The sequence below is a fragment of the Parastagonospora nodorum genome, assembly GCF_000146915.1.
Source record: "Parastagonospora nodorum SN15 chromosome Unknown scaffold_34, whole genome shotgun sequence".
Lineage (NCBI taxonomy): Eukaryota > Fungi > Ascomycota > Dothideomycetes > Pleosporales > Phaeosphaeriaceae > Parastagonospora > Parastagonospora nodorum.
Window position 1 is genome coordinate 192,650 of NW_001884582.1, and position 22,137 is coordinate 214,786.

Below are 22,137 nucleotides of genomic sequence, written 5' to 3' on the forward strand. Positions count from 1 at the left end.
CCGCCCGCCTCGCATCGTGGTGCCCCGCTGCAGAAGACGTCGAGGATCCGGACGAGGATTCTTGGACACGCTCTCTGGGCATTCCCTGTCCGCGCCTGCAAACATCAGACGTTGCTTTTTTGGCGACTTAGCGACTCTCTTGCGGACAAGAGCCCCCTGTCGGCCCATCGCTCAGGGCGTCATCACTCAAGCAGGAACTTGGGCCGTATCGCAGCGCCGCTCCTCGCATCTGCCCACGAGTAGCCACTGGTTGCTGGAGTCGAGTCGGGCTGCCCTTCTTTCGGTCCGCACCGAAGCCCACGACATCCTGGCTAAGGCTAATTGACTTCGGTGACCATAATAGCGACAGCATGTACGTCCGTCTGCGCCTCAGTTCTGCGCCAGGTCCCGTCTCTACCATCTCTACTATCTCTACTGCTGCTGCTTGTACTTCTGTTTCTACCTCTGTTTCTACCTCTGTTTCTACCTCTGTTTCTACTTCTGCTTCTATTTCTACTTCTCCGTCGTTTGTGCCCGTCGTCCTCTCAGCGCCCCATTCTTCACCGGCTGACAGTCATGTTGGGCAGCGTCCTCCTACCGTCTCAGCCGCCCGTCGGTGGTCTGCGTAGGGCCACTACTCATACTCATACCCAATCCAGCGGCATCGCGCCGCCGCTCCCCCCTCGTCGCAATTCCCTGTCCACGGCCCCCGCTGCCCAGACTCAAAAACTCCAGCTGCGAGTGTCGACCCTCCCCAACGACAGCAAGCCCGCCGTCATGGAGTCGAGATACAAGCGCTCGTCGTCCCCGCGGCGACATGCCAACCCGGCGAGGTCGTCGACGGGCACCTTTGCGGACCCGTACTACGACTACTCGTCCTCGTCCTCGTACGTCCGCCCCAGCTCGCCACGCTCCAGCGCCGACCGCATTGGAGGCGCCCACCACCACTCGACCTACTACACCCCCACCACCTCCATCACCACCGGCTCGAGAGCCACGCCCTCGACCACCTACGGCCGGCCGCGGCGGAACACAAACGACAACATGATCAGGCCGACAGCGAGCACCACCTCGATGCCACTCCGCACGCCCTACTCCCCGCACAGCAGCTTCGACCGCCCCTCGAGCCCATTGACCCGCTCGCATGACAAGCGAGCCGAGACGACGTACATTACGCAGCCCGCGCGGACCTCGCACAAGAAAATCTACAGCGTAGACGACACCAGCCGCTCGACGCAGCTCGTGGCTGAGAGGGACACGATTGAGTCCTCGCGCCACAGCAAGCGGGACAGCATGGACCGGGGCTATGGCGTCACAAGCGGTGGTCGCACCTACCACACCACCACCAAACAGCCTCCTGCACGGCTGACGGATCTGGGCGACGAGGGGTACTCGTACACGGACCCCGCCAGCATGTACCGCGACACTGAGCCAGCGTGGCGGCGACCACGCGCGGGCAGCATGGAACGCACCTCTCGCCCGACTAGCATGATCATCGACCGTCCGGCCCGCACCTCAACGAGAGAGTTGGGCCCGCCTCCGTCTGTCCGTGGTTTCGATAAGATTAACAACAGCATCCCCAGACCCCACGCCCGCTCCTCTTCCATCGATCGATCTCGCGAGATTCCCAAGTACGAGCCCTACCCCGACGCCGCGCCGTCTCGCTCATCCTCTACCCGCCACCATGCTCCAGCCATCCACCAAGAGCCGGCACGTGACGTTCGCCGTGATCCCTACCACGAAACATACGACCGTCGAGACGTTGAGAACAGGAGACACACGACAGACCACTTGCCCGATCCCCAGGTCGCAACGCGTGGGTTCGGCATTGCTCCTGTTGTCGCCCCCGTGCTCGCCCATGACTACCACGTACCAACCCATCAGCCTGCCTATCCGCAGGAGCCTGTCCATACAAGGGCAGACAACTACGACGCTCCTTACCACTCCTCGCACCGTGCCAGCACCCACATGCCAGACCCTCGAATCCCTGTGGTCGATACGCGAGTACCTGATCCTCGAGCATCGGAACCCCGAGTGGCTCGCCCACGAGAGGCCGCCCCACCAGCCACCTACGACAACTACGAGAAGCGACCTCGTGAGCGTGAGCGTGAGAGCGGCTCAGGCTTTGGGTCTGCGGTCGCCGGTGCTGCTACGGGTGTGGCAGCTACCCTGGGTGCTGCAAACTACATGAAGAACAGAGACAAGGACCGCGAAGAACGCAGCTCTTCTGAAGAGCGTGAACGGGAGCTGGAACGTGAGCGTCGCAGAGCCCATGACGAGCGTGATAGCCGTGACAAGGTCGACGAGCGTCGTGAACGCAGGTCCGATGAGCGCGAGAGGGAGCGTGAGAGGAGGCCCGAAGAACGCCGTGAAGTTCCGGCGATCCCACCTGCCTACCCTCCACGACCAGATGCCGAACCGAAGCCCCGAGAGCTTCGCTATGAGGACGAACAGCGCGAGAAGCCTTCTCGCAAGAATGGGTCGTCCGAAGGCAGTGGTGACGAACGTCCCCGCCACTACGTCGACCGAGATGCAGAGCGCCGCAGAGAAGCAGCACCCAAGGAGGCTGCGATTGATCCCGATGAGGACTACCGCCGTCGTGTGCAGCAAGAGGCGGAGCGGAGCAGCCGCTCCACGCGTGATCGCGATGAAGAGACTGACCGTGAGCGACGGCGACGCAAGGATGGCCGAGACAGCTCCCGTAGCCCCGAGGAGCGCTCGCGTGCATCTCCACCTACTCGGGACGGCCCTAGTTCCCGACCTGACGAGCGCTCCGGCAGCATCTACGATGCGAACATGGTGCAAGAGCCAGAGTCTTTCGACAAATTACAGGCCGACCAGCCCAACAAGAGCGTCACCATTGTCACGCCTCCCAAAGACCCCCAGCCCGCTGTCAAAGGCATTCTCCGCAAACCCACTGAGAAGTTTCCCGAGGAGCCTGAGCCTATTCGTGAGGGTGTTGCGCCACACAAGGATGCTCTCAAGGGCAAGGACATTCCCATTGGTGCTCGATGGACGAGAATCGACCGCCGTCTCGTAAACCCACAAGCACTCGAGGAGGCTAAGGAGCGCTTCGAGGAGCGCATGGATTGCGTCATTGTTCTACGTGTTCTCACCAAGGCTGAGATTCAGAAGCTCGCCGATCGCACCAAGAAGATCCGTGAGCGTCGAGGTACGTTGGTTGTAAACTCAACATCTGACCAAGTTACTAACGCAACATCAGAGGATGAATACGACGAGCATGACAAAGACGACCGCGACAAGCGAGGCTACCATAGCTCCCGTGACGATAGGGACGATGATGACCGTGACCGAGGCCAGGGCCGAGAGCGCCGCAGCAGACGCTACGAAGATGAGGAAAGCGAATACAGCGACCTCGACCGCGAACGAGAGCGCGAGAGGGAGCGCCCAAAGATGCTGGAACCTGCAAGGTAGATGAGATGCACGAGCCTCGCTCAGTGCATTGTTGTCTTGATTCGGGAGTCGAGCAAAAACCAGTTTCTTACCTGTGACAAGTAGGAGACGTGACGAGAGTAGAAAGTACGACACAGATGATAGAGAGAAGGTCTCCGCCAGGGAAGAACTTGGAGATCAATTCCGCGAGGCTGGCTCGAAACGCATAGGAGAGGAGTTGTGGGATCATCATCGCCGCGCTCGGCACGACGAAGCATCGCAAGAAAGCAGGCCCAAGGCTGCTATCAAGAAGAAGAGCCGCATCAGCAAAGTTTTGGACTGGCTCTGATGAACGCCACATGTTGTATGAATGGGGGTGTGAACATGGGACAAGGTTCACATCAGCAATGGAGGGGGAGTGCAGGCTAGCACGACCCGATCCTCTTTTTTTCCGCACCAACACAGAAACCTAAGATATGAAAATAAACATAAGAATATGGGACGATTCTCCATGGTGCTTGGTTAGCCTTTGGTGCAGTGATGTGAAATGTTTATTATGGAGCGTGAAGAATACATGATATTGAGAAGGACGAGATATGCGATCACAGAGTCTGTGGCGTATAACACGAATACGGTGTGCGGTGCAAATCACACGCCTCCCTTACGACAGAGTCTAGCCTTTATTCAGCAAACAGCTGCAGGGTTAGTAATGTCAACGACAGAAGACCGTGTTAAGCTTTATAGCCTACCGTTGGAAGGGGAAGGCTTATATGTTTTTGCTTCTATATCCAGCGAGGTCATGGTTCTCGCGCTAGCCTGGAGTATAAAAACATAGTTTAATCAGAGCGCCGAGATGGAATTTGACGAACGGGGTATGATCCTGGAGTTTGGGAGTAGATTTGTCTACACCTTTTCGACTCTGTGCGATGATTTGCGAACACGGGATTGTAACTGGATACAAGGAGACTTGCCTGCTGGTAAGAAACACACTTTCTCAAGACTTGTTTGTTCACGAAGCAGAACGATGTCTCACGCATATTCACCGTTGCATAGGAGTGTTATTTTCCGCCAGCAGGTGTGCTCTCCATTCCCCATCAACATCCCCAGCTCACATCCCACGGCTTTACAAATTATATCTGAACAACGGACTCCGATCGCCCATCTTCTCCAGCTGCGCCTCTGTGTAAATCGCCCGCCACTCGTCCTCGGACTTCTCCTCGTTCCTCTTATTGATGCGCGCGAACAGGAACTCGAGCGTGAAGGCGCACACCATGCCCGCGGCTGCAAACGACAAGGACGACCCAAAGCCCGTTTCATACTTTGGCGATTCTTTTTCTTGGAAGATGAAGGAGCCTACGATGCCGCCGAGGTTGCCGATGCAGATCATTGTCGCAATACTACGCTTTATTAGATATTGTAATGTCCAGGATTGGATGATAGCTTACCCAACAGCGCGCTTCTCCGGTCCAGCCAGATTATTAATCGTCCACGCATTGCACCCGGGGAGAATCGGGTATATGCCGATACACGCAATGTGCATCGCGAAGTAGCACAGCGCGACGTTGTCTTTGATATTCTCCGCTTTCGCGAAGAGGATCGAGTACGCGACGATGAGCAGGGCCTGCGCGCTGGCGATGAATGGCATGCGCCATGTGAATCTGTCGGCGAGCAGGGAGGACACGAGGGCGGAGATGGCGCCGCAGGCGTATGGGGGTGCGGTCATGAGTTGCGCGGTTGTGCTGGTGAAGCCCACTTTTGAAATGGTAAGCAAGCCGGAGAGAATGGTAAAGGTGAAGACGGGACTTACTGTTCTTCAGGATCTGAGGCATGGTAAACTTCAATCCATAATTTGGCACTGCGTTGCTCGCGAAAATCATCGCTTGCAGGTAGATCTGCCAGTCCTTTGCAACTTGGCCGATCACACCCCATTTCACGCGCTCTTTCTTGCCGTCGGCGTTGATGCGCCGCTCGCGCTTGACGCCGCGCGTGTAGATGTTTGAAAGGCGCAGGAAGCGTGCTTCGTCGTGGGTGAGCCAGCGGCCTGCAGCGTGGTCTGGAGAATCGGGGAGGAAGAAGAATACTCCCACGCCCATGGCGACGGTGGCGATTCCTTCTAGGATGAAGATCCAGCGCCAGCCTTCAAGTCCTGCGGTGCCTGTGCTTGAGTGTTAGCTGTAGTACTCCTGCCGCCTGTGACTTGCATACCGTTCATTTTTGCAATCGCGGCGGCCAGCAAACCAGAGAACGCTCCACTCGCAGCCGACGCGCAATAGAACAGCGCCATGCGGAACTGCGTACGGTCCGGCGGGTACCATTGCCCAACGAGATAGATAGCTATTTGACAATCAGTAATGGCTTTATGAGCCAAAGTTTGAGCAAGAAACATTACCTCCAGGGAAGAAACCGGCTTCAAACAATCCCAAGAAGAACCTCGTCGCGCAGAGTCCTGCTAGATTCTGCACCAGTCCCATTACGGTCATTACTGTGCCCCAGCATAGGACAAGCAGTCCCATATAATATGAGGGGCGCTTGAATTTGGCCAGAAGCATGTTGGACGGGACTTCGAAGAGGACATATGGCACGAAGAACACCATGAGCGCGACATTGTAATCTGTGCCCTTCATGCCGAGAGTCTTCTCCAGGCCCTCGATTTTAGCATTGCTTGGTGATGGTCAGTGAAGCTTATGTCATATGCGAACGCACTACTCACCCAATATTCGCTCTGTCTAGATGCGAGATGAGATACAAGACCGCGAGCATAGGACACAAGCGCCAATCGACTTTGTGAAAGATCTTCTTTTGCTGGTCTTTGTCGACGCTGTGGAGAAACTCTGCATCTTCCTGCGTCAGGCCAGCTTTCATGTAGTCGTGCAGGTGGTACGGAGATGCCGCCCAGCGCGCCTTTTCGAGGGGAACTTCCTCCATGACAAGAGTCTGCTCTTTCGGCGTGGAGTCGTCCACTGCATCGCGTACCATCTTGAAGACGATCGTGAGTGTAGGAGCCAGAAAGGAACAAGGGGCGCTGAGAAAGCCCAAGACATATCGTCAGAGTCTTATATACTCCCGCGAATCTTGTCCACAACGGGGCCACAACTACACCGCGGGACTAATTGTGTACTTGACATGCCAACCAGGCAAGCACTCACCAATGCTAGCCTGAGGATAACAGTAACCGATGGCCATCACCTGCCATGTGCGGCTAAAAGTGCAACAACATCCAACCAGAAAAACATATCGTCATTGGGTATGGGGAGCCAAGACTGGGGTAAGGCGGGGATATCGCATTGTGTGCCTTGGCGAGGGCTGGGCGGACGTATCTGGGGAAAGTCTGTCGCTTCCGCTATAACTTCGGGTGAATTGTGTCGCCTGTCGACTGCCGGTGGCTTGCCTAACTGGTGAAAATGTAGAGTTCGTCCCTCTTCAACGTTTTCATGTTGCGGCATCAGATGATTCTGGCCCACTCGCTGCTCAGGTATCGGCTTTTGAAGAGGCAGAACTGCATCTTACCTGTCTCGCTGCAGTATCGTGACGTTTGACGAGGACCAATGACTGCTACAACGCAGGCCTCGTGCACCATCCCAAAGTATCTCAGTGTACAGTGACCGTCCACTGGTCCAGCAAAATGTCGACAATGTCTCTCTCCACGGCTTGGTCGGGCAGCGCATGGTTACTCGTAGCTGTCATGTTTGCCTGAGCAGTCGGACTCAATCTCTGCCTCTTTACAATAGGGTCGTTGGATAACGTCAGAGCTTTTATGGATTTCGGTCGTTTTCGTTTCTTAATTCCTTGCACTTTTTCTACATCTTCACCACTCTCAGTAATCGTGTTGGTTTCGCGCACTCCGTCGTGGAAACTTGCCGAGCCCTGTGGCAGATTAGTCGTCATATCGGCGACATCTCGCTGATCTATGACATATCCATCCATACTTTCGAGGTCGAAGTCTAAGTCGTCCACTCTCTTTTTGACACAAGCTTGTGGACTGTTGCTACATTCTGCCATCTTTCTCATATGTCGCGACGAACGCTTCCTTGGCTCTGGAGGTGAAACAGACCTCCCGTCCGGCATTTTTGCTGTTGTTTTCTGGCCGTTCTTTGGAGACATACGTAGTGACAGTTCTTGTTGATCGACTGTGCTTGAGCTTCTCCTCCTGCTTCGTGTCATTCTTGTGTTTGATGCTTCCGAAAATCCTATATCAGTAGGCGTACATGCGAGCTTTCCTGGCAAATGCTCTAGCCGCTCTGTCTCCACCTCCAGGTCACTATCATATGCTAGTTTGTATGCATCAACACCAAGTGACACGGACTGGTAGCCGGAGCGGTGGCCTGGTTGCTCAACAGACGGCAGACTTGGGTACTGATCGACACTTTGCCTTGAACCTAGGCTAGGTACGCTAGGTGCGGTATTTCCCTCGAGATTTATCTCATGTTTGGTTGCAGATCGCTTTATCCGGGCTCGCTGGGGCGAACGTGAAACATGAACAGGTGATGCGGCCGTTGATGGGGCTTCCGACTGTGGGCTCGCAGCATGTGCTGAACTTACGTTTAAAGCAGGACCACCTTGCGATGAGTGGGCGCGCACCAAGCCTATGGCTGCAGAGACATCGCCGGCATGCACAACTGTTGGCGAAACTGGCACAGGCGCAATGTCCATCGGCGCCATCAAATACAGAGGCCCTGGCAGTGGTCGCCTTTCAACCGAACCCAAGTTTTCCGCCGCGGGATTCACATATTCTGGATCGATTCTGAGTTTGCGCTTCCTTGCCTTTCTCGCCTTTGGCGTAACCATTTGTGCCCTGGACTCATCCTGCGGTCCAGTGGTGATATCACTGACAGGAAGCAATTCTGAAAATGACGGCAGTGCTGTTTCTCCAGTAGTTCGAACGCAATTAGACTTAGGCCTAGGAGTGGGGTTGAAAGGATCAGGCTGGTACGCTTCTTTGTCGAGTTTTGGAATTGGCTGTGGAGGTCGAGTCGCGGCAACGTCGGCCTCCCACTTTCGACAGAACCGCTGATAGATCTTGTTCACTCTCTTCTTCTTATGAACCTTGCCTTTTCCTGTAGTGGCGAAAGTGTGTTGGAGCTTCGTAATACGTTTGAGGAGTTTCTGCACGTGTTTTGCTGCCGTAGTGATTTCCTCTAGTGACAGATGCTCGTCTTCGTCGTCGGTAGTGGCGACTTCGCTGTCAGAAGTGCCGGATTCTAAACCCACAGTATTTATCTTGTTGGAGTTTTGCTGAGTCTGGCTACTGGTATGTATCGGCAGGAGCGCATCATGCGTCGGGTTATGGAGCATGAGGTCGAGAGTTGGAACGCGTGAGGTCGTTGCGGATCCAGTCAATGTCACTTCGTCATCAAGTGCAACCTTGTTGAGCTTGGTTTCTAGCGCTTGTAAGCACTTGAGAGAATCTTGCTGTCGTTGATGAAGGTCTCGAATCTTGTCGCGCTCCTTTTCTAAGGTGTCCTTCTCCAGCTGCCTGGGGGAACAGTTAGTATAATATTGATAATGGTGATTAACTTTCTAGCATACCCACGAGCCTGTCCCTGCGCGAGCTGTAAGACGTGTAACAACAACACAAGACTGTTCTTCAAACTTTCTAGTCTCCGCCTGTGAAGCTCGACTCTTTGCTCCTTCATCGGCCACGACAATTTGCCAATGACACTCAAACCCTTTTTTCCATCTTTCGCACTCTTCCTTCTCTTATCAACGAGCTCTGAAATATCACTGAAAACAGCCTCGCATCGCTTAATGATATTGTTTGCATCTTGTATAGCTTTCTTTGAAACTAACGACTTCGCATCTTCTGTTTCAAAGACCTTGCCAACACTCTCGAGTGCGTTAGATGTAAGCTCAACATCGCTTGCGATATCTGTTATATCCTGGTCCGCGCGCACAGCTGAGGTCGTGAAGTGGTAAAGTGCGGAGGACAGCTTGGCGCCCGCACCTGCGATTTGGATGATGCTAGCCGCGAGACCGATGACCTCTGCCATCGAAACTGGCTGTGAGTCGCGCAGCATTCAATGATGCGCTAAAGTCACGAGAAGATGGAGAAGGCATTGTGACGAGTACGTCGATGACGAGGCGGTTAATGAAGAGGCGGCTGTGTACTCTAGACTGCAGATGAGTGGCTGTGCCCGAGCGTTGCTGCAGAAAACGGTCCGCCTTGTTGATCGCAAGCACCACAGTAACACACACGAGATCGGCATCACAATCAAGGGCTCTGATTTGACTTGAAGTCCAGTTGAATTGGGTGCCCAGCAATGACGTCTCACTCCCTGGCATTTGTCACTTCTTCTCCTTCTCGTCCCTGCCTCTCTTCCCATACAATTCTTCCATCTTGTTACTGTTCTTCTTCCCCTCAATTCTGTCCAGCGCGTCTTCGATCAAGCCAATGTGACCTCTCAGCGTTCCTTCGATTTCGTCCAACCGTGCTTCTTGCTCTTCGAGGTTGTATGCAATTTTTGATTGGAGGTAGAATGTTGAGCCGCCAATCGCTAGCATGTTGAGAGATATGGGGAGAAGGCGTTTGGCTTTGAATAAGGAATTCATTGTGGTAGAGGTCGAAAGACTGGTGCAATTGGAAGGACGGGCGGTGCTTGCTTGGTTTGATGTGGTGCCTTAGAGATATGCCGACAGAGCGTTGGAACTAAATTTCTCAGAACAATGCTCTGAATATGTACTCAAGCTATATGAGCTTTGACATTAGTATCGTCTCTAGACTATCAAGAAATCGATGACGACATGGCTAGAGTCCTTTGATTCTCAACGCACTTCAGGATCGTGTCGACACTCCTAAGCTTCAGTGATTTTAACGAACGTAACGCAGATTCACAGCTAGTATATTGATTCCAGAATGTAACACAGTTGAAACAATTGCTGCTCAGATCGGGCATTACCTAATCGGGTTAGCTGGATCTCTGGATCTGATGAATGACGCGCATGCACGGGACCGCGGGAACACGCGACGCGACTGACCCATTCACAAGCAGTCCCACATATCAACAACGCGTCGCAGCGCGTTTGTTACTTAGCAATAGTTGTCCCTGGCCTCAAAACGCTCAAGCATGGCCTAAAGTTCCCGACGATGTCCTCACCGGCGCCCAACTTTGCCTCTTCGCCCTTCTCCATCACCTCCCCGCGTCGCATCCCGAAATCGAAGTTCACGTACAAGCACCTCCACCAGCTGAAGTCGTATAGTCCGCAAACGCCTCTTCGCGTCATCGCGCACGTCGATCTCGATGCTTTCTACGCGCAATGCGAGACTGTTCGCCTCGGTCTTGACCCCTCATTGCCACTCGCAGTACAGCAATGGCAGGGTCTCATAGCGATCAACTACCCGGCACGAGCATTCGGACTGAGTAGACATGTGACCTCTTCAGAGGCGCTGAAGCAATGTCCCGACCTCATACTACAACATGTGGCAACATGGAAGGAGGGTGACGAGAAATGGGCATACCATGAAGATTCGTTCAAGAACATGGCAACGCACAAAGTCAGCCTGGACCCATACCGGTTGGAGTGTAGAAGAATCTTGAAATGCATAAAAGAGTCGCTACCCGACAAGGAGCAACGAGTCGAGAAAGCGAGTATCGACGAGGTGTTCATGGACTTGAGTGGCCAGATACACACAATACTGCTGGAGAGATACCCTGAACTGAGAGGACCGGCGCCCTATGATGATCCAACAGAACGACTACCCAAAGTACCAACAACGGTCTTGGACTGGGCTGCTGATGCGCTCGTCGAAACAGGCGAAGAGGACGGCGAAGATCAAGACCCGGATTGGGACGATGTATGCACCGTCATCGCCTCCGAGATTGTACGCGACGTTCGCAAGAACATCAAGGAGAAGTTGGGATATACTTGCTCTGGAGGCGTCGCCAAGAACAAGATGCTGGCCAAGCTAGGTTCAGGATACAAGAAGCCAAACCAGCAGACTGTGATCCGAAATCGCGCTATTAAACACTTTCTCTCCGACATGAAGTTCACCAAGATTCGAATGCTTGGTGGCAAACTTGGAGACGAAGCAGTTGCGATGTTCGGCACGGACCTGGTCAAGAGTCTTATGGAGCAGCCCTTGGAACAGCTCAAAAAGCTGGGCGATGACACAGGTAGCTGGCTGTACAACATCATAAGAGGCGAAGACCACAGCGAAGTTAATCCCCGCACTCAAATAAAGAGCATGTTGTCAGCAAAGTCCTTCCGTCCCGCAATCAACTCGTTCGAGCAAGGGGTGAGGTGGTTACGCATCTTCTCGGCCGACATCTTTTCAAGATGTGTCGAAGAAGGCGTATTGGAAAACAAAAGAAGGCCAAAGACGATCAACCTGCACCACCGGCAAGGTGGGCAAACCAGGAGTCGACAAGCACCCATTCCGCAAGGGAAGCCTCTGTCAGAAGCTACGTTATTCGACCTCGCCAAAAATTTGCTAGCCCAGGTTGTGGTTGATGGCCGAGCCTGGCCTTGCGCCAACCTCTCCCTGAGCGTGGGAGGCTTCGAGGATGGCATCACCAACAACAAAGGCATCGGCAGCTTTCTGGTCCGTGGAGAAGAAGCCAAGGCAATGATGTCTACGGGCAGATCAGTTAGCACTGGCGAACCACCAGCCAAGCGACGAAAGACGAAAGGCAATATTGCACAGTTCTTCGGCCCTAAAGACGACAAGAAAAAGGACTTTGATGCTGCCAGAGCTATATTATTGAAGGCACACAGCGAGTCAACGAGGGAAGAAGCAGAAGATGACATGGATGAGCCTGAGGACGAAGATATGTTTGAAGACGCGCACGAAGAAGAGGAGAGGAGGCCTTCCACTCCGACACTAGAACGGCACAGCTCGAATGTCGACATGTACAGATCAGACACGCCGCCGTCGGCACAGCCCCCGCCCCGATCACACTCTCCTCCTTCGTACCAACAACCGTCAGATGATATCGTTAGTCAGTCTAAACACCCACCTCAACAAAAGACCCTCGACACATACTTCTGCGCCCAGTGCAACATACACCTGCCTACGGACGAGAAGGCGGAGCACATAGACTACCACTTTGCTCTCGACTTATCAAAGGAGATGCGACATGAAGAGCGGAACCCACCCGCTCCGCAACCTGTAGCTCAGAGCGGGCGCAAAACACCCACTGGTTCGAAGCCAACCAGAGGCCGAGGTCGACCACCAGGTGGCGGTGGTGTCAGCAGAAGTGGTGGTGCAGAGAAGGGACAGGCCAAGTTGGCTTTTGGACGACAAGGCTGAGGAGTTCGACAAGAGTAACACCGCAATCATTCGTGCGCGCTGGGCCTCGTCATTCTGAGCAACACACGAAGCGAAGGCAGTTTAGTTTAACCTATCTAGCTTCAAGGTTTTCTTAGCTCTCTGCAACTGACTTCAAAAGTATTGAGCCTATGCGGGCTTGCATGTAAGATCACAGTTGCTCTCTCATAGTAGGTTGAGTCCAAACAGAATGCGCACGAATTATTGCTAAACCTGGTGACAGTACACTCTTCACGCACCCACGTTGTTTCACAATCGCTTTGCACAGAGTTGAAGGGATCGTATATATTGTCTATGGAGTTCCAATAGTCTGTATGGCGCACGTGACCCAAGGTTTTCCACCAAAAGGCCGACACAACTATGCACGGAACGACGCTCGTCGCCTGGGCATCGTCTTGTTCGCGATCTTGAAGTCTACGCAAGACTCGTAGGTTTGACGTGCCGAATTGCCGTACCACCACCATTGCAAGACCTATCGTCGTCGTTAGCACGAATCTTTACACAGATCGACCCATAGGATGAACTTACGCAAGCGCCAGCAGTCGCGCACCTCGTCTCCAGACCCTCAGGCACCGTTACACTGAACACCTTCTGGTCTTCTGGCACGTCGCTCTCCTTCTTGCCAGGCGCATATCCTTCGCTCCACACCTTCAACATATCTCCAACAATTTCGTTTGTCTGCGTGTCGACGATGCTCACGTTTGCGCTTCCCTCGTGAGGAATGCGGACCCAAACCTTGAGCGGGATGACTTGTCCCGCGTGCCAGGTCTGCGTGTTGTTCATGTTGTCGGCGAACTGGAGGCCTTTGCAGAGCCAGAGGTTGCATTTCTCGGCATTGTAGGCGGTGTCCTTGGCAGCGAGCTCGGGAAGCCCCTCGACGTGGGAGGTGTTGTCGAGACGGATGTCCTGCTCGACCTTGGGGCCGCAGTTTGCGATTATCGCGGGGCCGACGGGGCGCGAGGGAGGCGACTGAATGAGTCCATGGCCGAGTACGGCAGGAACGATAGTGAGGAGGGCTGCGACGGTGAACTGCATCTTGTGTGAAGTGGTAGTTGCGATGAAAATGAAGATGAAACAATTATCTACGGGCTATAGAAAGTGTTCTTATACGTTTCCAAGACCCGCAAGAGTACCATGGTACCGAATTCGGTAGCATCAGTATTTGGAACAGCACCCTGAAAGTCGGAAAGTGCGTCAATCTATCCGGAGGAACCATCGCTCCAGCATATGTGATGTTCATTGCGATGGAGCAGCCTTGTAGGGCTTGGAGCGAATGAGACAAGCTTTTGTATATTGCAGGCCTCGGTAGATCCGCAGTTCCGATCCCGGGTGTAACGACACAATATCGTCTTCGAGAAGTGCTATACATAAGAAAAAACTTCTTACCGACGAATGCCGAAGGTCGCCTCATATGTTGTACACACGTGGAGTTGGGATGTGGGTTAGTGGAGTTGGGGTATAAGATATAAAGTAGCGAACTAAGAAAAACTGGAGTTAAAATAAAAAGAAACATTAAAAAGTGGATAAAACGATCATAGGTATTTTCGCAACTGGAGAACTTTGGAAACGCGCCCGGTGACACAACGCGCATGAATGCAGCCGCGAGGGACAAGCCTTGCGTTGCGCAAATGGGACAATCAAAGACTCGTGCGTAAGAGATGCGGTCGGCCTGGTTTTCCAGTTCATTAATCACGTCTCTGATTCCGGGAAAGCATGCTGACGGCTACAATGCCGAAGATGGCAGCGCATACAAAAGCGATGCTGAAAGTCATGGCCACCATGGTACAGCAAAACTTCTCATGCTCTCGACTCTGACGCTGTCGCGCAGCGGTTTGGACGTCGCATAGCTCGCAGTGAGCGTGCGGTTTCGACCTGGACAGCTCTGCAACCCTATCTATGGTCGATTCGGGAGCGTTCTGCTCGTGTGAAAAAGGACTGCGAACGTGGTCATGGTCATGCGCGTGTAGCTCGACGTCTTCATCTTGTGCGACTGCAGCATACTGAGAATTGTCAGTATATGGTTCTAACGATGACAACGTAGGAGTGAAAGGACTTGCTGCTGATGTCGAACCCGACGGCCCGTTTCTATTCACTGGATGGTCGCCAAATATGGCTTCATATGCTGGAGCCGGTCCTTGCGCGGTGGTTGGGATGCCCATCGTTGTTTCGCTTCCGAGAAGAACCTGGGAAAGTTTGTAGAAGGACGACGATCACCTTTGGAAGCAGGTTTCTAGCTTTTGACCAAAAGCTCCAGTGAACTTCCTTCGACTTCAGCGCTGAAGCCTGATTGTGAATACGAGGCAGTGCGGAGGCGCAGTTGCCACATGAGTGACAAGCGTAAGCCGTAGCGACAAGTGCATCCTGTCAATCCGCACACAACGATGCGAAATATACTTCATCGTCTAGTCCATGATGGCGGGGTAGGCCTTTTATTGACAGCAAAACTCTCGTGATGAGATGATTTGAGGCAATTATTGATACTGTGTTCCTCAAATCGCGAAGACGCGCCGTGTTTCATTACCGGGTGCATCCGATCTCATGTTTGAGCAAGGGCTTACTACAGTAAAAACACCGCTTCAGTTGCATTTATATAAAAGGCCGTAACCAACTTGGTGTAATCTTATAATGTTCCGGTCTTGTCAGAGTTGTTTCGTTATGATCTGCAGGGGCGCGCCGTTGCTGACACCCTCGCGTGCCGCGTGCGCCTCTCGAATGTGGCGCCGGCCAAATTCAACAACATCCAGGGCTGTCTTCACAACAGTACAAAGATGCGCACAAGGTTCACACATCACAGGCGTGGCCTGAGGGGAACACGACCGGCACTCCCTCGGAGCCTCCGCATTTATGCCGCCAGTCATAACGAGTTCCTTATCATTGGGGCAGCCTAGCATGATTTCACAGCACGCGTCATCCTAAATTCGCCAGGCCGCGACGCCGTCTTACCCATGTGAATCCTTTTCAAGCATGCCGCTACATCCAGAACACACTTTAACCACCACAGTCCTATCTTCCTATGCGCGATTGTGCTTCAGTGGGGCACGCTCGGCCTAACCAAGCAAATATAAGCCTCGCTTCCGAGGCTTAATCTATCTTAACCCTAGCCCAAATAATGAACTAAACATCCCTCGAATCAGAGAATGTGAGTGATGAGGCCGCGCAGATCCGCCGAACGGCGCAGTGGCAATGATGGACCATAAGCAGGACGTTTCAGGAAGGTGCTTCTTCATAATAGTTGTTCCTGAATGCGTCATTTCCCAGCCATGTTGCGTTGCCACACCGAGATTGTGGGCGAACACCCGCCTAGTGCAGTGTTTCCAGCCTTAATCCCGAAAAGCGTGGACGACAAACAACCTCCTGCTACACTGGGGTAAGTGCCAGGGCCCGTGTAAACGCATGCCGTCACTGTTCCATTGTTCAAATACTGCCGTTGGGTCGGCAGCATCTTCGCGTCAAGTTTCAAGCTACTTCGACCAGCACATCCTACCAAGATGAAGCTTCTGTCAGTTATCAGCGCACTGCTGTGTGCTTCCACTTCCCTCGCGGCAAGCTCCCCCCACAAGCTTGGTGTCTTCCGGCACAAGAAGCCAATTCTGGAGAAGTATGAGGCAAACAAGCCCTTCTCGCACCCAGAGATTCGCAAGCGTGCCACCAGCTTCTTCGCGACGAACAAGACAGAACCGTTCGCCGTCAATGGTACTGGTATTCCAGAGGTTCCATTCGACGTCGGTGAGTCGTACGCAGGTCTTCTGCCTATCTCAGATGATCCGAGCGAGACCCGCAAGCTCTTCTTCTGGTTCTTCCCGTCAACTCAAGCGAAGATTCAAGAAGAGGTCGTCATTTGGCTGAACGGTGGCCCTGGATGCAGTTCGCTCAGTGGATTCCTTACGGAAAATGGCCCATTCACTTGGGAGGCTGGCACCGTTGCACCGGTTCAGAATCCCTACAGCTGGAACAACTTGACCAACGTATTGTGGGTTGAACAACCAGTAGGCGTGGGATACTCGTAAGTCTCTCTATTGATCACTCCTGAGCATATTCTGATATATTACAGGCAAGGTGTGCCCAACATTACAAACGAGGTCGAATTGGGCAACGAGTTCCGCGGCTTTTACAAGAGTTTTGTTGACCTCTTTGGCATCTACAACTGGAAGACGTACATCACTGGCGAGTCATATGCTGGATACTACGTCCCGTACATTGCCGACAGCTTTATTCAAGCGAATGACAGCAAGTACTGGAACCTTGCCGGTATTTCCATCAACGACCCCATCATTGGAGACGACACACTTCAACAAGAGGTTGTCGCCCTACCTTACGTCGAATACTGGCAGAATCTGCTGTACCTCAACGAAAGCTACATGGAGCGGGCCCGTAAACGCCAAAGTGAATGTGGTTACGACACATACCTTGAGAAATACTTCACGTTTCCTGCACCTGAGGAGACAGCCCCCGTTCTTCAGTCGCCGTACAATACTGAGGATGGCCACTGCGCCATGTTCGAGAACTTGTACGGCGCTATCCTGCTGGTGAACCCATGTTTCAACATCTACCACATCCCCGAGACTTGCCCACATCCATTCTCTCAGCTGGGTATAGTTAACTCTGGCGACTACCAGCCTCCGGGCGCCCAAGTCTATTTCAATCGTTCGGATGTCGCAGAGGCACTCCACGCTGTTCCTGGCACCAACTGGGAGCAGTGCAGTAGCAAGAACGTGTTCGGACTGGGCAACGACACCAGTACTGCTAGTGACGCTTCCAAGGGCCCAGCCAACACTGGTGTTCTTCAGCGCGTTATTGAATACACCAACAACGCCATCATTGGATCTGGAGATCTTGACTTCCTCCTCAGCACCAATGGTACCCTTTTCGCCATTCAGAACATGACCTGGCACGGACAGAAGGGCTTCACCGAGTACCCTTCCACTCTTCTGTACGCACCTGACCACCCCGAGTACAACGGCGGTGCTCTGGCCGGCTCTGGTTACCAAGGTGTCTGGACGAAGGAGCGCAACCTGACCTTCTACACGGCTCACCTTGCTGGACACGAGCTTCCTGGATACACTCCGGGTGTTGCGTACCGCATGTTGGAGATTCTTTTGGGCCGCGTCAAGGACTTCAGCAGCATGGAGCCGTTCACCACGCAGTCGGGAAACTTCACTGGCACTACCCCGCTATACAAGCGTGGTTCCATTGACGGGTGGTAGAGAACATGATTCAGTAGAATGGTTAGGAAGTTCATTGCCCAAGGGATTAATACATGCATCCAAACTGATGCTCACGCAAAAGATCAATGCTACTTGATGTGATGTATCGTAAATAAAGCTCACTTTGACTCATTTGCAAGACACTTCTATTGCAGTTCCACTTCTGACACCGCTGTTGTCAATAGTCATAGGTTCTTGTAATGTTCACTCGAATTGTTCGGAACGAGTCACCGCACTGTCCACCAAGCTCGCCACCGAGGCCCACTGCAGAATTTTATCACCACCACCACATTGCGCCCCCACCATGGTAAGTGTTCGATAGCTGTGATGTCTAGTAGTCCTCTAGTTACGTTATCACCGTCTTCATATTGTGAGTAGACTGCTAATTCTCTATCAATTACAAGATCTGCTCTCAGGAGCGCCATCTCAGATCGTATAGTGGTCAGTATTTCTGCTTGTCATCGAGCAGAGACAATTCGCAGGAGGCCGGGGTTCGATTCCCCGTCTGAGAGACCATTGAATTACTTTTTTTGGCTTTCTTGCTCATCCGGGGTGGGAAAGTGTTGTGTTTTTGGAGCTCGCCATGTCTATTCTCTGGCTTCACAACCGACGACTGGCTGTCTCTGATGCATTTCAATACGCTAGAATACTCACCATATCATGCATCATGTCGCCCAAATGTATGCGACCTTTTTGTCGTTGCGTTGGATGAATGATGCAGACTGCAAGCAGTTGGAACGAGCAAAACGTTTAGCAACACGTGATAGCTGCTTGCGACCACGCGCACTAATATCCGCCGGACATCAGCACGCTCTATTGCCATCGGAAGTGTTTTCACTGGTTGACGGTGCTGCTGTGTGGAGGTGTTGGCCTTCTCCACGCGACCCCGCGCCCGCCTAATCGCTAAGACGGATACATCGTTCCGAGCCCAGTCAGCGATGATCTCCAGATTGTCTTCACATAATCAGGAATCATATCAGGGAGGCTTACTCGTATCGTAGACTGATATGAATTGTTCTACGCAGAGGACATCACTTTGGTGAGACTAACAAATAAGTGCCTTTGTGCTGCAGTGAAGCACTGCGAAAGCAACACCCCACATATTAGGCAGAACGACACGGAATAGCAGTCGCGAGATTCACAACTGCCGAAGGATACGCTAGAGCTATAAAAGAGTCTTGACTCAAGCTGTGTAAGCTATATGCCCTTGATAAAGACATTACTTGGTACTACACTGACTTCACGACTCCAGAGTCCACAGCTTACCATCAGCATGCCTCTTGAATCAGTCTTCAAGCTGCCGGCATACATATGGGCATCCCTCATATTTGCAATTCCTCTTGTCGCCCTCCTTCACGATGTCTGGGTCTGGTTCCGCATGCCCCCAGGACCTACACCCATTCCATTTCTCGGCAACAAACATCAACTACCAAAGTCCAAACCCTGGATACAGTTCCAAGAGTGGTCAAAAACATACGGGCCCATTTTCACAATATGGATTGGACGGAAGCCCACGATCGTCATATCCGACCCCATCATCGCGGTCGACTTGATGGAAAAGCGCAGCACAAAATACTCCTCGCGACCGCGCATGGTGGCCATGGGCGAAATCCTGTGGGATGGAGCGAGTATTCTAGTCCAACCGTATGGCAAGGAGTGGAGTACGAGGAGAAAACTACTACATCAGGCTTTGACACCCAAAGCACTGAGATTGTACAAGCCAGTCCAAACTGCCGAGGCATCGAGGCTGTGTAGCCAACTTCTCGAGACGCCGGCGAACTGGGAGAAGCTTTTGGAGCGCTTCACGTCCAGTATAGTTTTCTCGGTCGCGTATGGACATCGCATTGATTCGCTGAATGCGGATGTCATCTATCAGAGGTTCAAGTTCATGCATGTTGCAGCGTCACTGAATGTACCGGGGAAATACCAGGTCGAGTCTTTCCCAATCTTGAAGCACGTACCAGACGTACTTGCGCCATGGAAAGCGAAGATCAAGGCGCAAGGAAGAGAAGAAGCTGCAGCGAACATGGCACTTGTGGATGTCGTGCGCAACGACATGGCGCGAGCAAAGACGCGAGGCGAAGATATACCAGACTCGCTCTGCAAACTCCTTCTGGAAATGAAAGAGACGGAACACATACCGCTATCCGACCGCGACTTCTCCTACATTCCCGCCTCACTGTTCGGCGCCGGATCCGACACCACCGCCTCGACGCTGTGTACAGCTTTCCTAGCTCTCGTCACGCACCCCGAAACACTACAGGCTGCTCACTCCGAACTCGACGCCGTAGTCGGCACAAATCGCTCGCCCACCTTCGACGATGAGAAAGACCTACCATACCTCCGCGCTCTTGTCAAAGAAGTCCTACGCTGGCGCCCTGTCGCTGTGCTAGGAGGCACACCGCACGCATCCACCGAAGACGATTACTACGAAGGTTACTACATTCCAGCCGGAACCACCGTGCTCGGGAACTCCTGGGCCATCAATTTGAACGAGGAATACTACCCGAATCCACATCTCTTCGACCCAATGCGCTTCCTCGATTCCGCCTTGAGTGAGAAATTGAAAGCCCCGACGGGGTTGACAGGTAAAGCGCATCCAGCCAAAACAGGTCATTCATCATTCGGCTGGGGGCGGCGGATTTGTCCTGGTGCAGGACTCGCGGAGAATAGCTTAATCATTGCGCTTGCGAAGATTCTTTGGACTTTTGATATTTTGCCGGTGAAGGGTGTAAAATACGACACTTTTGCGTACACTGAAGGCTTCAATATTCGACCGAAGAGTTTCAGATGTGAGATCAGGATTCGGAGTGAAGTGCATCGGAAAGTGTTGGAGGAAGATTTCAAGAGTGCGGAGGGTGTTTTGGAGCGATTCACGCCTTTTGGAGAGTAGAGGATATTATCGTTGAAGTATATCTAGTTGATAGTTGGAAGTGGGAATTCAGTACACATTCCTCCAATGCAACTACTCTATTAAGTCTACTGACTTAGTTTCTGTGCACAGATACTAGGCAGTCAAATATCTCAATTTGCTGATGACTTCGCTGAGCTAAAGTTCACTATGAAAGCCGCTCACCTTAGCGCTGACTATCAAGAATTCCGCCACATCTTTCGCATACGCGAACTGAGCGCTCGCTTACTTTCGTCCAACTACCGCTCTATGTTGGATGCTTCGTAGCAAATAATGTCTGACATGCATCACGACTACCGCTTAGGACTACGCCACTGGTGCCTCATCCACAAAGCACCAACACACATCTCCCACAATAAAATCATCCCCAGCTAACCATCACCTCCCAATCCCATCCCATCCCATCCATCATGCTGTACCCTAACCCCAAAACCCCCTCCCCCACAAACCCCTCATATCTGCACCCCCGCTACGAAATCCGCACTCTCACCACCGCCCACGCGCAATGGGCCGCCGCCCTAATCGCGCACGCATATACCTTCGACTCCCCCGTCTGGCCCGTCCTCTACCCTATAGACAAATCCGCCCTCATGCGCACCGTCTTCACTGCGTGCGCGTACCTCGTGCAGCACCAGATCGACTCGGGCATGAGTTTCGGCGTGTTCGACACGGAGTGGACATACAGCAGTCACGAGGCGGCGCTCGCAGGGGGGAAGTTAAGTTGGGATGAGGACATGCGCGATGAGAGTGGGGTGGTGTTTTTGGCGGGTATGGATTTCCCGCTGGTGTCGGTGGCGATGGGGTTTGATGCGTGCGATGCGCTGGATATAGAGAGGCTTATGCCGCTGTTGACGACGTTGCCCGCATTTCCGGACTTCGTGGGACGAGAATATTAGACGAGGCGGAATGAGAGAGACCCCGGAAAGTTGGTAGGGCGACGGGGAGGGGGCAGGTGTTGCAGATGAATGCGACGGCCGACGAGGAGGGAGTACATGGGGTAGGGGCGATTGTGGCGGAAACTGGCGAGGTGGGTGATGAGGGAGGCGGATGCGAGGGGGGTATAGGGGGGATTCAGATTACATGTTGGGAGGATAGGGTGACGAGGGTTTGGAGTGAGCCGGAGAGTCCGTATCGGGGGAGTGTGGTGAGTGAGTTTGAGATGGAGACGTGGAAGGATAAGGTGGGGAAGATTGCGTTTAGGCCATGTAAGCAGGTAGCTAACAAGTGTTATGTGAAATTGAAGCCAGAGTAGGTTTGAGATTTCGTTCAACAGGATATGTAAAAAGAGAGAAGGGTTGGATTCAGGACAGCCCTTTTCCCTCTTGCAACATCGCAATCCCCCGCTCCCTCAACTTAAACTTCTGGATCTTCCCACTCGCCGTCTTGGG

At 53.0% G+C, this 22,137-nt stretch overlaps 11 protein-coding genes and 1 non-coding gene across 12 annotated transcripts; 6 read left to right on the plus strand and 6 right to left on the minus strand.

Moving 5' to 3' along the window:
* Positions 1-555: 555 nt before the first annotated feature.
* On the plus strand, positions 556-3,414 carry SNOG_14883 (hypothetical protein; the record flags this gene model as incomplete). Its single annotated transcript, XM_001805002.1, has 2 exons — positions 556-3,151; positions 3,203-3,414. The coding sequence occupies 2 exons, from the start codon at positions 556-558 to the stop codon at positions 3,412-3,414; spliced, it is 2,808 nt and encodes a 935-aa protein (XP_001805054.1).
* Positions 3,415-3,974: 560 nt separating this feature from the next.
* Positions 3,975-4,173, minus strand: SNOG_14884 (hypothetical protein; the record flags this gene model as incomplete). The annotated part of the gene is made up of 2 exons (XM_001805003.1): positions 3,975-4,045; positions 4,122-4,173. 2 exons carry the CDS (start codon positions 4,171-4,173, stop codon positions 3,975-3,977), a joined length of 123 nt encoding a protein of 40 aa, XP_001805055.1.
* A 322-nt stretch (positions 4,174-4,495) lies between these two features.
* On the minus strand, positions 4,496-6,348 carry SNOG_14886 (hypothetical protein; the record flags this gene model as incomplete). Its single annotated transcript, XM_001805004.1, has 6 exons — positions 4,496-4,769; positions 4,818-5,124; positions 5,180-5,527; positions 5,578-5,662; positions 5,856-6,033; positions 6,083-6,348. 6 exons carry the CDS (start codon positions 6,346-6,348, stop codon positions 4,496-4,498), a joined length of 1,458 nt encoding a protein of 485 aa, XP_001805056.1.
* Positions 6,349-6,960: 612 nt separating this feature from the next.
* SNOG_14887 (hypothetical protein) lies at positions 6,961-9,359 on the minus strand (the record flags this gene model as incomplete). The annotated part of the gene is made up of 2 exons (XM_001805005.1): positions 6,961-8,845; positions 8,899-9,359. 2 exons carry the CDS (start codon positions 9,357-9,359, stop codon positions 6,961-6,963), a joined length of 2,346 nt encoding a protein of 781 aa, XP_001805057.1.
* Positions 9,360-9,654: 295 nt separating this feature from the next.
* SNOG_20168 (hypothetical protein) lies at positions 9,655-9,870 on the minus strand (the record flags this gene model as incomplete). Its single annotated transcript, XM_001805006.1, has 1 exon — positions 9,655-9,870. The coding sequence occupies one exon, from the start codon at positions 9,868-9,870 to the stop codon at positions 9,655-9,657; it is 216 nt and encodes a 71-aa protein (XP_001805058.1).
* A 583-nt stretch (positions 9,871-10,453) lies between these two features.
* SNOG_14888 (hypothetical protein) lies at positions 10,454-12,616 on the plus strand (the record flags this gene model as incomplete). The annotated part of the gene is made up of 2 exons (XM_001805007.1): positions 10,454-11,602; positions 11,807-12,616. The coding sequence occupies 2 exons, from the start codon at positions 10,454-10,456 to the stop codon at positions 12,614-12,616; spliced, it is 1,959 nt and encodes a 652-aa protein (XP_001805059.1).
* A 376-nt stretch (positions 12,617-12,992) lies between these two features.
* On the minus strand, positions 12,993-13,669 carry SNOG_14889 (hypothetical protein; the record flags this gene model as incomplete). The annotated part of the gene is made up of 2 exons (XM_001805008.1): positions 12,993-13,106; positions 13,163-13,669. The coding sequence occupies 2 exons, from the start codon at positions 13,667-13,669 to the stop codon at positions 12,993-12,995; spliced, it is 621 nt and encodes a 206-aa protein (XP_001805060.1).
* Positions 13,670-14,319: 650 nt separating this feature from the next.
* SNOG_14890 (hypothetical protein) lies at positions 14,320-14,793 on the minus strand (the record flags this gene model as incomplete). The annotated part of the gene is made up of 2 exons (XM_001805009.1): positions 14,320-14,634; positions 14,728-14,793. 2 exons carry the CDS (start codon positions 14,791-14,793, stop codon positions 14,320-14,322), a joined length of 381 nt encoding a protein of 126 aa, XP_001805061.1.
* A 1,329-nt stretch (positions 14,794-16,122) lies between these two features.
* On the plus strand, positions 16,123-17,981 carry SNOG_14891 (hypothetical protein; the record flags this gene model as incomplete). Its single annotated transcript, XM_001805010.1, has 2 exons — positions 16,123-16,637; positions 16,686-17,981. 2 exons carry the CDS (start codon positions 16,123-16,125, stop codon positions 17,836-17,838), a joined length of 1,668 nt encoding a protein of 555 aa, XP_001805062.1. The 3' UTR covers positions 17,839-17,981.
* A 281-nt stretch (positions 17,982-18,262) lies between these two features.
* On the plus strand, positions 18,263-18,350 carry SNOG_16634. Its single transcript is given in 2 exon segments — positions 18,263-18,299; positions 18,316-18,350. It is a non-coding gene; the product is annotated as a tRNA-Asp (tRNA).
* Positions 18,351-19,111: 761 nt separating this feature from the next.
* Positions 19,112-20,731, plus strand: SNOG_14893 (hypothetical protein; the record flags this gene model as incomplete). Its single annotated transcript, XM_001805011.1, has 1 exon — positions 19,112-20,731. One exon carries the CDS (start codon positions 19,112-19,114, stop codon positions 20,729-20,731), a length of 1,620 nt encoding a protein of 539 aa, XP_001805063.1.
* A 428-nt stretch (positions 20,732-21,159) lies between these two features.
* Positions 21,160-21,645, plus strand: SNOG_14894 (hypothetical protein; the record flags this gene model as incomplete). The annotated part of the gene is made up of 1 exon (XM_001805012.1): positions 21,160-21,645. One exon carries the CDS (start codon positions 21,160-21,162, stop codon positions 21,643-21,645), a length of 486 nt encoding a protein of 161 aa, XP_001805064.1.
* Positions 21,646-22,137: the final 492 nt, after the last annotated feature.